We start from the raw sequence: 15,325 nt of genomic DNA on the forward strand, positions 1-15,325 counted from the left end.
GAACTAGTAGTATTCATAAGGTTTAAAGTTCTTCTATTATTCATTTGTCATGTACATATTCATTGCAAAAAATGATGCTGATTCTCTTCCTTTACTTAAAAAGTTATATACACTTACCCTTGAACAACTTGGGAATTGGGGGCACTGACCCCCTGAGCAGCTGAAAATCCACATATAACTTCTGACTCCACAAAAACTTAACTACTAATAGCCTACTATTGACTGGAAGACTTACTGATATCAAACAACACATTTTTTTGTTGCTGTTTATGTATCATATACTGTTATTCTCATCATACAGTAGGTTAGAGAAAATAAAATGTTATTTAAAAAGTCATAAGAGGTTCACCTGGGAAGGCTCAGTCATTTAAGCATCCTACTCTTGGTTTCAGCTCAGGTCATGATCTCAGGATCCTGGGATCAAGCCCTGTGTCAGCCTCCACACTCTGAGCTTGTCCCTCTTCCACCTCTTTGCTCCTCCCCCGACTCATGCTCTAATAAATAAAATCTTTAAAAACATTTTTGAAAAGCCATAAGAAAAAATATGTTTATAGTACTATACTGTTTTTATTGGAAAATAAAACCCACATATAGTAGACCCATGGAGTTCAAACCTGTGTTGTTCAAGGGGCAACTATACTTTGTAAATGTTCTATCAGGGGATCCCTGGGTGGCTCAGCAGTTGAGCACCCGCCTTTGGCCCAGGGCATGATCCTGAAGACCCAGGATCGAGTCCCATGTCAGGCTCCCGCATGGAGCCTGTTTCTCCCTCTGCCTGTGTCTCTGCCTCTCTGTCTGTGTCCCTCATGAATAAATAAAATCTTAAAAAAAAAAGTTCTATCAGTATACAATATCAAATAAAGAGCAGAAAAACTTCCCATGTTACCAGTCTTCAGACCCATCAACAGCTGTAAACAATAATACAATTACCTAGTAAAGCAAAACCACAATCTAATTTAGATGAAGTTTTCATTAAATTTATTAGCTATAATTGAATTTAGCATTGCACATATTAGGCTGAATACTTATAATCCTCAAAATTCCATCTTTGGCCACATTCTTCTATATATTCTGAGAAATCTCACCTTCTCCTAAGGCTTCAACCATTGATCTAAATTTTTAATTTCCATAATGCATGAAACTTTTCCAAGATCAAGAATGGAAAAGCCCAAGGGACACCTGGGTGGCTCAGCAGTTGAGCGTCTGCCTTTGGCTCAGGGCATGATCCTGGAGTTCTCAGATTGAGTCCTACATCGGGCTACCTGCATGGAGCCTGCTTCTCCCTCTGCCTATGTCTCTGCCTCTGTCTCTCATGAATAAATAAATGAAATCTTAAAAAAAAAAAAAAAAAAAAAAAAAGAATGGAAAAGCCCATATAAATGTAACAAAAATCACACGATTAGTTGAATAGAGAAAAAACATTTGACAAAATCCAACACCTTTCATGATAAAAATTCTCAATGTCCTAAACCTGATAAAGGGACCTACAAAAAACCCACAACTAACAGCACACTTAATGGTGAAATACTGGATGATTCCTCCTAAGATCAGGAACAAAACAAAACTGTTCACTGTCACTGCTTCTATTTAACACTGTACTAGAGGTTCTAACTAGGCAAGAAAGGAGATAAAGGGCAGCCAGACTAAAAAGAAAGAAGTAAAACTACATTTATCAATGACATAATTTTATACAGAGAAAATCTTAAGGAATTCACTGAAAAATTATTAAAACTGATAAAAGTTCAGCAGTTCAACAAGGTTGCAGGATGCAAGATCAATATACAAAAACCAATCGTATTTCTATACACCACCAATGAACAATTTTTTAAAAAGATTTTTATTTATTTGAGAGAGAAAGAGCACAAGCAGGGGAAGCGGCAGAGGGAGATGCTTAACCGATTGAGCCATTCAGGTGCCCCAGCAGTGAACAATTTGGAGATGAAATTAAGGAAAACAATTCCAGGGGCGATTGAGTGGCTCAGTCAGTTGAACATCTGAATCCTGATTTTGGCTCAGGTCATGAGATCAAGCCCCACATCGGGTTCCATGTTCAGCACAGAGTCTGCTTGAGATTCTCTTTTTCCCCTCCCACTCACGTGCACTCTGTCTGAAATAAATAAAATCTTTAGGAAAAAAAGAAAATTCCATTTATCACAGCATTAACAAATAATAAAATTCTTACAGTTAAGTTTAAGAAATGCAAAGCTTGTATACATACTAAAACTACAAATACTGTTCAAAGAAATTTAAGAACATCTAAATAAATGGAAAGACATCCATGTTCATGAATCAGAAGACTTAATACTTTAGACGTCAATATGTTCCACAAATTGACCTAAAGAATCAAAATTCTCAGCTAAATCTTTTTACAGAAATTGACAAGGTGATCCTAAAATTCATAAAGAAATGCGAACGCCCTCAAAAAGCCAAAACAATCATGAAGAAAAAGTTGGAGGACTTGTATTTACCATCTTAAAGCTTACAAAGCTCCACTAATCAAGACAGTATGGTACTGGCACAAGAATAGACACAAAAATTAATGGAGAAGAACCAAGAGTCCAGAAACAAAACCTGGTATTCATGGTTAACTGATTCTGGCAGGGGTTCCAAGGCAATTCTATGGAAAAAGAACAGTCTTTTCATTGAATAGTTCTGAGGCAACAAGATATTCACCTCGGCAAAAATAAATAAATAAATAAATAAAAAGTTGGACTCCTTTCCTCATACCATATACACAGATTAACTGCCAATGGATCATCAATCTAAATGTAAGACCTAAAGCTATAAAATTCTTGGAAGGAAACATAGCAGTAAACATTTATCACCTTGGATTAGACAGAGCTTTCATACATAAATACCAAAAGCAAGAAAAAAAAATTGGATTTCATCAAAATTTTAATATTCTGTGCTTCAAAGGACACCATCAAGATAGTGAGAAGACAACCCACAAAATAGGAGAAAATATTTCCAAATTATATGTCCAGTAAGAGACTTGTATCTAAAATATATAAAGAATGTTTATAACTCAATAATAAAATAACAAAATCCAATCTTAGAATGGGCAACGGATATAAATACTTATTTTTTCAAAGAAGACATACAAATGGCCAACAGGTATGTAAAAAACTGTTCAATGTCATCCATCAGTGAGGATATATAAGTCAAAGCAACAAAGGATGCCTTCACACCTGTAAGGATGACTACCACCAAAACAAAACAAACCAAAAACCCAAAGACAACAATTGTTAGTGAGAATATGGAAAATTGGAACCCTTGTACATTGTTGATGGGAATACAAAATGGTATAGCCACTATGGAAAACGGTTTAGAAGTTCCTCAAAAACTAAAAAATAGAACTACCGTATCATCCAGCAGTCCCACTTCTGGGTATCCAAGAATTGAAATCAGGATCCCAGACCTCAGCAATCAGTGTTCACTGCAACACTATTCACAATATCCAAGAGGTTATGACAACCTAAATGTCTACTGATGGATGAATAAAGAAAATTGTGGTATATACATACAATAGAATAATATTCAGTCTTTTAAAAAATAAATCTTGTGATACATGACAACATGGATGATGAAGACATGCTAAGTAAAATAAGTCAGCCACAGAATACTATATAACAAATACTATATGACTCCAACTATTTAAGTTATCTAAAATAGTCAAACTCAAAGAAGCACAGAACAGAACCATGGTCACCAAGGGCAGGGGAGATGGAAATGGGAAGTTGCCAATCAATGGGAATTTCAATTAAAGCTTCATTAATGCAAGATTAGTAAATTCTATGGATATTCTGTAACATTATTCCTATAGTTGACAATACTGTATTCTACACTTAAAACTTTGTCAAGAGTAGATCTTTTGTTACCTGTTCCTAAACCATTAAAGTAAACATTAGAAGAAAAAAAAGATAAAGATTTATCTTTAAAGATAAATAATCCAGACAGAACATAGTAGATTAGTGGTTCCTAGGGATCATGGGGTAAGGGAAATAAGTGACTGCTAATGGTCACAGGGATTCTTTTTGAGGTGATGAAAATGTTTTGGAATTTATGCTGATGCTTGTACAACTTTCTAAATATGCAAAAAAATCACTTTATAATAGAGTGAATTTTATGATACGTGAATCTTGAAATAACTACAATGAGTGAAAGAACCCAGGCTAACACAAAAATATATATACTGAAATGATCATAAAATTCCAGAAAAAGCAAGCTAATCTATAATAATAGACGGCAGATAAGTGTTTGCTTGGCAATTCATAGTGGGAGGAGGGATGGTTACAAAGAAACACAAATTTTGGGGGATAATGGGTATGTTTATTATTTTGATTATGGTAATAATTTCACAGCTATAAACATATATAAAATACAACAAATTGTAAATTTTAAATATGGGCAATTTTTTAATGTCAGTTACAATAAAGTGGGGAGGGGAGTAAAAAAAAAAAAAAGACAAACCAATTTAAAAATGGGTAAGATTTACTGACCAAAAAAAAAAAAAAAAAAAGGCAAAGGATCTAAATAGACATTTTAAAAGGAGACATATAAATGGCCAATACTACATGAAAAGATGTTGCACATCCTTAGCCATTAAGGAAATGCAACTGAAAATGACAATGCCCTGACACTTCACATCTACTATACTGTCCTAAAATCAAAAAGATAAACAAAAACAAGTGCTGGTAAGGATGTGGAGAAACTGCACATTGCTGATATGGGAATGAAAAATGGTGCAGTCACTTTGGAAAATCATTTGGTGGCCCCTCTAAAGGCTAAAATTAAGAGTTACTATATGACCCTGCAACTCCACTCTTTGGTGTATACTCAAGAGAAATAAAAACATATCTACACAAAAACCTGTACACCAATGTTCACAGCAGCCTTATTCATAACAGAAAGTAGAAACAATTCCAAAGTCCAACAAATGATGAAAGACAATATTGGTACGTCATAAAAGGCATGTTATTTGGCCAAGAAAGGAATGAAGTGGTAATGACATGCTGTAACATGGATGAAATTTGAAAATAGTACTCTAAGGCAAAGAAACTACTGTGTCTGATTATATATAATATGTATGATTCTATCTGTATGTCCAGAAAAGACAAATCTACAGAGACAGAAATCTATAGAGGCAAGTTTCTGGTTGCCTAGAGCCAGGTGCTGAGAGCTGAAAGTGATTGCCAATGAGTATATGGTTTCCTTTTGGGGATGATCACAGTGATCTAAAATTGGTTATGATGACAGTCGTACAATTTGGTGACTCTACTAAAAAAAAAAAATCAAATTGTATAATTTACATGGGTGAATAGTATGAAATGTAAATACTACCTCCAAAAGCCATTAAAATTTTAAAAAGAACAGGGGCACCTGGGTGGCTCAGTCAGGTTAGTAGCCAACTCTTGGTTACAGCTCAGGCCATGATCTCAGGGTGGTGAGATTGAGTCCTGCATTGAGCTGGGCACTAATCGGCACTAAATGGGGAGTCTGCCTGGGATTCCCCTCCCTCCCTTGGCCCCTGCCCCCATGTATGCACTCACTCACTCTTTCAAAGTGTTCTTGCTAAATCTTCAAAACATTTTTAAAATTTTTAAATATAACAAAACAAATTTATACATGTGATTCTATTAAACCATTTATAATCAGATTTTTCACAGATTCTCAACCAACCTGATCTTCCCTTAGTGGACCTAAATCTCATCACTACTCACCCAGCTGCTTACAGCAAAAAGTCGAGAATTCATCCTTGACTCATTTCCTACATAGCTCATGTACAATCCATCAGAAGTCCTGCCTCAGTAGCTTCATAATTTATCTCAAATACGATTACTTCTATCTGTATCTCCCTTGTCTAAGCCACCATCACCTCTTACCTGCAAAAGTCTCTTAACTAACTAAACTCAATACCTGCACGCACCCTCTCCTGGTTTTGTTAGTTAAAAGAGAGTTAGTTACCGGTTTTAAAGGCAAATCAGATTGTGTTAACACCCATGTTCAAAACCCTTCAGTGAATTCTTATTACCCAAAGAATAAATTCAAACTCTTTCCTAGTCCTAGAACACCATTCAGGATACGGCCCTGCCCCTCTGCATCTCCATATCACACACTCCCTCTGTTGTTCTTTCTGAAACACCCTGAACTTGCTTCTGCCTCAGGGCTTCTGCATTGCAGTGCTTTGCCTCAAAATCTCTTCTCCCCAAGCTTCACATATCCCATCACCCCTAACTTCCCTCAGAGACCCTTACCCTGACATTTCTATATAAAACAGTACCCCACACACACATACCCCCAAATTCTACTCTTACCTACTTCAGTTTTCTTTATAGCATTGTCTACCTGATTTATTGCCAACTCCTCTAAAATCGAAGCTCCCTGAGGTGAGTCTACACAATTTTTATTACTAACTCTCCATTTCTCCTTCTTGCTCTTTCTCCTGCTCACTTTCTTCTGTTCTTCCTTCTCTATCTACATAGCATGTTTCAAAATAAAATTTTCACAGGAAAAAAAAATTTTTTTTCACAGGACCATTCAGGATCTATTCAAATTCAAGAACAGATAACTCTGTCACACTTGAGTGACTTTCTCCCCTTGTGGAATCACCATTTCTTCACGGTCCACCAGAAATAGGTCTTCCCTCACCATCAATAAATATTGGTCTAACGCCTCACAGAGGCAACAACATTTGGCGGTCCCCATAGAACACATACATAAGGTGAATTCTAAACAAATAATGTGATTATAGCTACATGAGCTCTTGTCATATACCATCAGACAAGTATTCTCACCACAGTCTTTTTTTTTTTTTTTTTTCTCACCACAGTCTTGATGCTTTCTAAATCAGTTACAGTCACATCAGCTGTCATTAGCAAACCAATACGAAAAGCTTAACATAAGAAAATACTCCAAATAAATAAATAAATAAATAAATAAATAAATAAATAATACTCCTTTTTTCCTAACAGTCCCACATAGGTGTTCCTGTACAGTGAATGTACAGTCATCCAAGAACTGTTTCAGTTACCTGTTTTTGCTCAACAAACCATCCCAAAATGTACTGGTTGAAAACAAAATCTTTCATTTTTTATCACAACTTTCATGTGGTATCATATGGGTAACTGGAACAGCCAAACGTCCAAATGGCTTCACTCCTGTTAGGTAGTTTGTATTGGCTGCTGACCGGAAGCGCAGCCGGGCTCGCCACTGGGAACCTCAGTTCTCCTGACCGCAGCTGTCTGGGCTTCCTCACCACACGGCAGCCTTGAAGTAGTCATATTTCTTACAGGGTAACTTAGCTTCTAACTGCACCAAAGTGCAAACTTCCATGCTTTCCTAAGGTTTAGCACAGTGTCACTTGTGCTGCATTCTACTCGTAAACCATGTCACAGGCCCAGCCCAATACAAGCAGACTACACAAGCACAGAAATACTGGAAACATGTTCACTGGGGGACACCAAAGTAACAGGCACTCAGGTTCCTTCCATCTTGTGGTTTCCCATCCCCCAGGTCTTCAAAATCCTTTGCATTCAGCAGACAGATGAAGAAAAAGAATGAATCTTAACCACTTTGATCCAACATCAAACATACTATTTTTCATGATTTTAGGAACAACTAGTCACACAGCCCCATTTAGCTGTGAAAGTGAGTGGAAAACAGAATCCCTGACTGGGTAGCTACTGGCCAGTGACTAGAATATAGAAGATTAAGCACAAATATTTGGTGAACAGTTGGCAGCCTCAGCTAACTTTCCCCTTTCTCTTATCCCCCAGTAGATTAACATTTCCTTTTTAACTGTCAGGAAGTCAATGAGCACTTCTCAGCAGACAGCACCTTCTGCTGTCAGACTCCCTCCACAGTTATATTTGGTTATCTCAGGCTGTTTCCAGTAACTTATATCCTCACACCAATATTCATAAACACACTCACTTTATATAAAAGTTTTGACTGATATCATTTACATTTTAAAATTACACTGATTTCTGAGACACCTGGCTGACTTGGTGGAGCATTCAACTCTTAATCTTGAGGTTATGAGTTCAAGCCCCACGTTGGATGTGGAGATTACTTAGAAATAAAATAATAAAAATCACAAATAAATAAATAAATTACACTGACTTTTGTCAAAACCCACACCTCCCCCATGTGACTGAACTTCATTTCTCTATGATCCACACACAGACGCTTTCTGATCCCTATAAACGACCACTTTGAAATTGTTTAACTGATCTTTCTGGTATTTACTTCCATATCTCTAAACAACTCACTACTACTTTTCTCAATTGTTTCCATTTTAGGCATCAGCAACCGCCTTCCCAGTAGAGCAGATGAGAATTTAGCTCTTACATACATTCGTCCACTCCAGTCCCAGTTCCACAGAACCACACTTCCTTAGTGCCCTGCGGGCATCATTTCACTTCCAGGGTGCAGGACTCACATGGAGGAATCTAGTCATTCTGATTCTTGATCCTCTGTACAAATACTTCTCTCATTCTCTGGAGACTTAAAAAGTCTTCTCTCTATCCCAGATTTCTGAAATTTCATAATAATCTATCCCAATCCATTCTGACAGATGCTCAATGGGCCATTTTAATGTAGAAATGCATGTTCTATAGTTCTGAGAATTTTTCTCGAATTTTCATTGATAACTTCTTCCCCTCTGGTTTCTTTGTTCTCTCATAAAACATCTATTATTCAGGCCATTCTTGTAATTTTCTTACATATTTTCCATCATTTAGGGTTTGGTTTCTGTTGCTCTTCTTTATGATGAATTTCCTAAACTTTATCTTCCATACATTGAATTGTGAATTTCCAAGAGCTCTACATTCTTTTAATGAATCTCATCCTCATTTCATCAGTGTAAGGACTACTCTTACATTCCAAAATTAAGTCTTGTTTTTCATTGCCTCTTCCAAATTGCTTTAATTCTCTTTTGTTCTGGTCTCCATAATTCATACCAGCAGCTTTCCCTAACTAAGCTGTTTGTTCATTGTTATGAATGAGACATTTAAAAGCTGATTAGATGTTCTGCGTGCATGGCGGCGACTGCCAACAATGAACTTCATGGAAGGGTGATCTGACTGGGACCTTTCCTAGGCAAACAACTTATATTGGTATTTATGGAATTTTTCTCTCTTGACCAATTCAAATTCCTCAAAGGAAACATTTTTGCTCATGTTGTAACCTCTAAATAATTTGGGAATACCCTGTATTCACACATCTCTGGTAACATCTAAAAATTTCACCTTAAATTTCAATAATTTCAAGGATGGAATTTCTGGCATATTATCAATATTAACTTTTAAGAAACTATTATAAAATTATAGACATATAGAAAAGTCACAAAAATATACAGAGTCTCATATACCCTTCATCCAGCTTCCCTAATGTTAACATCTTACAACATCAAAGTATTATCATCAAAACCAGGAAATGGGGATCCCTGGGTGGTGCAGCGGTTTGGCGCCTGCCTTTGGCCCAGGGCGCGATCCTGGAGACCCGGGATCGAATCCCACATCGGGCTCCCGGTGCATGGAGCCTGCTTCTCCCTCTGCCTGTGTCTCTGCCTCTCTCTCTGTGTGTGACTATCATAAATAAATAAAATTAAAAATATTTAAAAAAAAAAAAAACAGGAAATGAATACTTGCAAGATACTATTGACTAGCAATCTTATTCAAAATTCACCAGTTTTGCCACTAATGCCTTTTTTCTGTTTTAGAATCCAATCCAGGATTCCATACTCGATTTACTGTAATATCTCTTTAATTCTGGTCTTTGATAATTACTCCATCTTTCTTGTCTTTCATGATTTTGACACTTTAGAGATTACTGATCAGTTATTTTCTAGAACAACCTTCAGTTTGGCTTTGTCTAACATCTCTCATTATAAAATTAAGGTTATGTGTCTTGAGCAAACAAGAAATGATGTTTTGCCCTTCTCAGTACCTGATAGATCAGAAGTCCATGGTATTGCTAGGTCTTATTTCTGGTGATATTAACCATGATCTATTAGTTAACATGGTGTCTGCCATGATGCTTTATGTAAATTTACTCTTTTTCCCTTTTCAATTAACAAGTAATATTAAAGATAAAATTACATCACTCTTCTAAATGTATCACATGGACCCTAGAAAGTATTTAGGGTCAAAATATAATAACCTTCATCAAACATTCATTGAACATCTATCTATTCCTTGACTACTGAACTAAGCAATCCTTAACACTCAAAAATGTTACCATGTTCCTTTTTCTTGAACTTCTATTGTATTTTTTCTACAAAAGGTTATCCTGATGTAACATATTTTTATACTTGGATTACATACTTATTATCCAGCTGTTGTTCACTGCAAAAACATACCCCTACATAAATATTTTTTAAACTTCTTGTGACCATGGGTTCTAATTATCAAACCAAAAGAAATTTTGGAATATCATTATCATTAACATTAGTACCCGATGGATCAAAACACAAGTGTATTATACACTGGGAAAACTAATTATTAGGCAAAAAACAAAATTTCATTAAATGTATATCTATAAAATAAAAGGAGCTTACTCATTTTTTTATGGTTTATGAATCCATGAATGAGTATTACTTAATATGAGAAGGAGACAAGGTTCAGCATTAATCCTATTCCCTTTTTTTTTTTTTTTAAGGTTTCACTTATTTATTCATGAGAGACACAGAGAGAGAGAGAGGCAGACACAGGCAGAGGGAGATGCAGGCTTCATGTAGGGAGCCTGATGTGGGACTTGATCCCAGGACTCCAGGATCACACCCTGAACTGAAGGCAGACAGACCCTTAACCGCTAAGCCACCCAGGCATCCCCTACTCCTATTTTTTTTTTTTAAGACAAAAGTGCTTATTAATAACCACAGAAGGGACTGAAAACCTTGTTATAATGTTATTCAATTCTCTGAGCTCCCTTAGTTATATGCTAGATTTTGCATAACAATATACTGAAAAGAATGGTTTTTAATAATCTGACATCTATGTAACCCAAAAAACACACAAATAAACTCTAAGTCCCCCACAGTAAACTCTCTATTTCAGGCTAAAAAGAATTTATATAGTTTCTTAAATTTCATTGTACTGTAATAGGATTTGACTTCATATACAGTCTCCTCTTATATATCAAAACTATTTTTATAACCCAACAAATGTCCCAATATAATGATTTGCTATTTAATTTAAAAATCATAAACATAAGCGATATAAGGCTACAAATTTGTTTAATCAAGATTTAATCTTTTTGCTAATGGTACAGGTTTTTTTCCTGATAGGTATATTAGCAATATATCTATCACAAAGTGTTTAAGTATTTGTTTTGGACAGTTTTTCCAAAATGTTGTACATCTGAGTTTCCTTTAAAAAGAATACTTCCAGACTGAATTAAACGGTTACTAAGTCAGGACGCCTGGGTGGCTCAGCAGTTGAGTGTCTGCCTTTGGCTCAGGGCATAATTCCAAGTACGGGGATTGAGTCCCACATCGGGCTCCCTGCATAGAGCCTGCCTCTCCCTCTGCCTGTGTCTCTGCCTCTCTCTCTGTGTCTCTCATGAATAAATAAAATCTTTAAAAAAAATGGTTATTAATGCAAAGCCTTGTATAAGCACACCCAAGTCCACTTTTATCTGGTAGATGACAGCCAGAGCTTAAAGAGGGAAAGAACTAGGTAGCCGGGGTGGCTCAGCGGTTTAGTGCCGCCTTCAGCCCAGGGCGTGATCCTGGAGACCCGGGATCGAGTCCCACATCAGGCTCCCTGCATGGAGCCTGCATCTCCCTCTGCCTGTGTCTCTGCCTCTCTCTCTCTCTGTCTCTCTCTCATGAATAAATAAATAAATAAAATCTTTAAGAAAAAAAAAGGGAAAGAACTAAAATAAATAGTAAGGAGGTAATCCAATTAGTAGAGAAGTATGGAAATGCTAAAAGTGGTAGACAAGTAGCATTTGAAAGCTCAAGGATATAAAATTTAGTTAATTTCCACAACAAGCAAAAATAGAGGTCAGGTTGTAAAGGAGAGAAGGAGCCACAAAAGCACATAAAAGAAAAAGAGGCACACTCTTGGAATCAAGTACTGATTAGAAAACTGAAAAAGGAATATTATGCCCTTTAACTGTGTACTTTTAAGCTCTAAATAAGTTAGTATAAACTAGTATGTGCTCTAAATGTTTATGAGCTAGTTTCAAGTAAGAACTTTCCTGGAGGCAGTATGAGAAGCTTAAAAAAAAAAAAAAAATCTCCCAACTGCCATAGGAATAACCTTGTATAAAATAAAGCATAAAGTAATCAAAATATACCCTAACCCCAAAGTTATTAAACATTTTTAAAAACCCTAATGCCGGGGATCCCCAGGTGGCCCAGCAATTTAGCGCCATCTTCAGCCCAGGGTATGATCCTGGAGACCCAGGACAGAGTCCCACATCAGGCTCCCTGCATGGAGCCTGCTTCTCCCTCTGCCTTGGTGTCTCTGCCTCTCTCTCTCTCCCTCTCTCTCTCTCTCTGTGTGTCTCATGAATAAATAAAGTCTTAAAAAAAAACCCTGATGCCTTTTATGCAATGCTTCCATCCAACATTATTATTCTGCCCTTGTGTAATATTTTTCTCAAGTTACATAAAGAATTGGTTCTATCTCAAATTTATACAAGAATAAAACAGCCTATTAAGGAGAACCAAAGTATTTATTAAAACAGCAAACCAGCTAGGATGCCTGGGTGGCTCAGTCAGTTGAGCATCCAGCTCTTGATTTCGGCTGAGGTCATGATCTCAGGGTTGTTAAGACTGAGCCCCATATCAGGCTCTGCACTCATCGGGGAGTCTGCTTGAGATTCTCTCTCTGCCCCTCTCTCCCGATTGTGCATTCTCCTTCTAAAATAAAAAAATCTTTGAAAAAATAAAATAAAACAGCAAACCAGTTTAAGCTACCGATCACAATTTTTTATTCCTGAGAAAAAGCAAACTTCTCACTGACTACATGAACTAATTCTTATCCTAAGTGTTGTCCTGATCATGTAATGAACCCATCAGTCACAACTGTCCTGCAAATCAACAGTGAATTTGGTATGATCTTTAGATGTGATCAAACCAAAAGGGATAAATTTGGAAGGCATGACTTGTGAAAAAGGCTGAAAATAATGTGAGTGTTCTCTATGAAAGGTCTTTTGTTCAAGGTACAGAAAAGGCCAACTTTTTAAAAACCACCTGGTGGTTTTAAAGTGTAGGGTGAATGTGTGTACATGGACCAAGCACATTAGATCTTTCTGGCTCCAATACCTCTATAGAGGAGAAATGGCAGGAAAATAGGGAAGGCATGATGAAGTAGCACCCATCTTTTAGGAACAGGGTCTAGTTGGATCTTAGGATCCAAAAACCCAAACTTTAGAAGATTAAGGATTTCGAAGCTAGCTGAATTCTATAAATATATTGTTTTTTATGATAATCAGCAAACCTGCCTTTGATAAATCAGGCTGAATCAGCTATGTGAGGCAGACAAAGACAATACATTTTGTCCACGGGTAGATAGCAGTTTTAGGAGGAGACCGTAATAGTGATAGCAGCAGGAATCAACTACTTTAAATGAAGGAAAGGACATGGTAAGGAATCAAGATAGCCAAATATGAGGCTCAATGCACAACTCTCTTTGTACATACATGGAGAAATCAGAAATCCTACCCTCTGTCAAATGTTTATTTTTGTTGTTTTTCAAACTTTCCTAACAAGCCTCATGTACACAGATAGGTAGACTCAAAGCACTCCCAAGAAATACTAAGTAAAGTCACCTCAATTTAAACTCTAAAGAGTCATTTGAAAGGATACTGACATAGTTGGGGTCTAAAAAGGAGGTTTCTATAATAGATACTTCAAGTAACTTTTAAAGACTCACCTGTAGGCTTAACTGAATAAAAACCAATGGCCTCTCCTTTCTTCCACAGAATCTTAGCGTAATCAGTACTGCTATGACACAGGAATGGTATCTCATTTCTCTCCATTTCCTGCTTTCTATAAATAATTCGATTCAGAACATACAGAACCACTCTCTCCCCAAGAGTTCTCACCTGGAAAGAGAGTCAGACACCAGGCACAACAGTTATGATACGCATCCATTCAGAGATGCCATCTACCTTGCTTCCTGCTTCTACAACTCATACTAGCATTCAAAGCACTGGAAATACACTCAAAATGATTTCTTAAACCTTCCATCACACAGATGAGATGAATCATTCACAGCAATAACAGTTCATATCTACAAACACATACTATGCATGGAATACTGCCTCTCAGCAAAATTCTAAAACAGGCAAATGAGTTTCTAATGTACCAATCCTCAGCATCTCTTCCTTAGCGCTCAAGTGTTTTCTTTCCTCTTCCAGTTGCCCAGATCCAGAGTTTCCCCCACCATAAGTGCTGCCCCCAACACCTCTACTGCTTCAACTCTTTTTCACCCCATTCTAGCCTCAATAGTAAATTAAAAAAGAACAGGGGGAACCAAAAAAAGTTATGTTATCCTCGAAGACTTTGAGAACAATAACTTATTTGATGAGCAAGGCCGTATTTATCCTCTTAGAAAAGGAATCTGTAAAAAAAAAAAGAAAAAGAAAAAGAAAAAGAAAAAAAAAGAAAGAAAAGGAATCTGTCTCATCTTTTCCAGGTAAAATGTTCATTTAACAGTCATGTCTTGGGCGTCTTAACTATAAGGAATACCCACTTCACCCCACATACATACCCACAGACCCTACAGTGGCACAGGAAAGTCTGATAAAAACAAACATGGGACACTCACAGGATGGAGGCAGAGGTTCACTTCCTACATGCAGAGCCACATGGTCACCGGGACCCCCTCACCAACTTTCTGACATCAAAGGATGTGGTTTTCCTTAGACATCTTTTCACCACTCAAAACAAGAGTTCTATCCATAAAGTCTATTTCTCCTCAAGTCTCCTCAAGGAAAAACAAGAGTGCCCTCTAATTAAACGAATGAAGAACAAAAAGTATTAACTATATACACACTACTCTCAAAAAATAAAACAACAACAACAAAACTACCTTAACCATACTACACACTAGGGGATGCCAGATATCAAATACAAGAAATGACAAAGCTCACTAGCTTTCAAGGCAACCCATTCCTTCCTTGAACAGCTCTGACCACTATAAAATTCTTCTTCATACTAAGCAGACTATAACCAAAAACTGTACTTTGAAGAAGCCAAGACATTCAACTAAAGAAAGAGACTGACTGAATGCAATGTGGGGTCCTCTCCCTTGAAACTGCTCCAGATCCTTAACGTCTCTCTTTCCACTGGGACTTGGCAGACATTAAC

The 15,325-nt window shown here is 36.8% G+C and overlaps 1 protein-coding gene across 7 annotated transcripts in view; it reads right to left on the minus strand.

Moving 5' to 3' along the window:
• FAM169A (family with sequence similarity 169 member A) overlaps positions 1 to 15,325 on the minus strand; it is a 62,253-nt gene that overhangs the window by 24,625 nt on the left and 22,303 nt on the right. For 6 of the 7 annotated variants that reach the window (XM_038530861.1, XM_038530863.1, XM_038530858.1 and 3 more), the window contains one exon: positions 13,887 to 14,058. The exons of the other annotated variant lie outside the window; for it this stretch is intronic. In XM_038530861.1, coding sequence (XP_038386789.1) covers positions 13,887 to 14,058 — 172 coding nt within the window. The remainder of the gene's footprint in view (positions 1 to 13,886; positions 14,059 to 15,325) is intronic. 7 annotated transcript variants of the gene reach the window in all.

This window comes from Canis lupus, chromosome 2, assembly GCF_011100685.1.
Source record: "Canis lupus familiaris isolate Mischka breed German Shepherd chromosome 2, alternate assembly UU_Cfam_GSD_1.0, whole genome shotgun sequence".
Taxonomy (NCBI): Eukaryota; Metazoa; Chordata; class Mammalia; order Carnivora; family Canidae; genus Canis; species Canis lupus.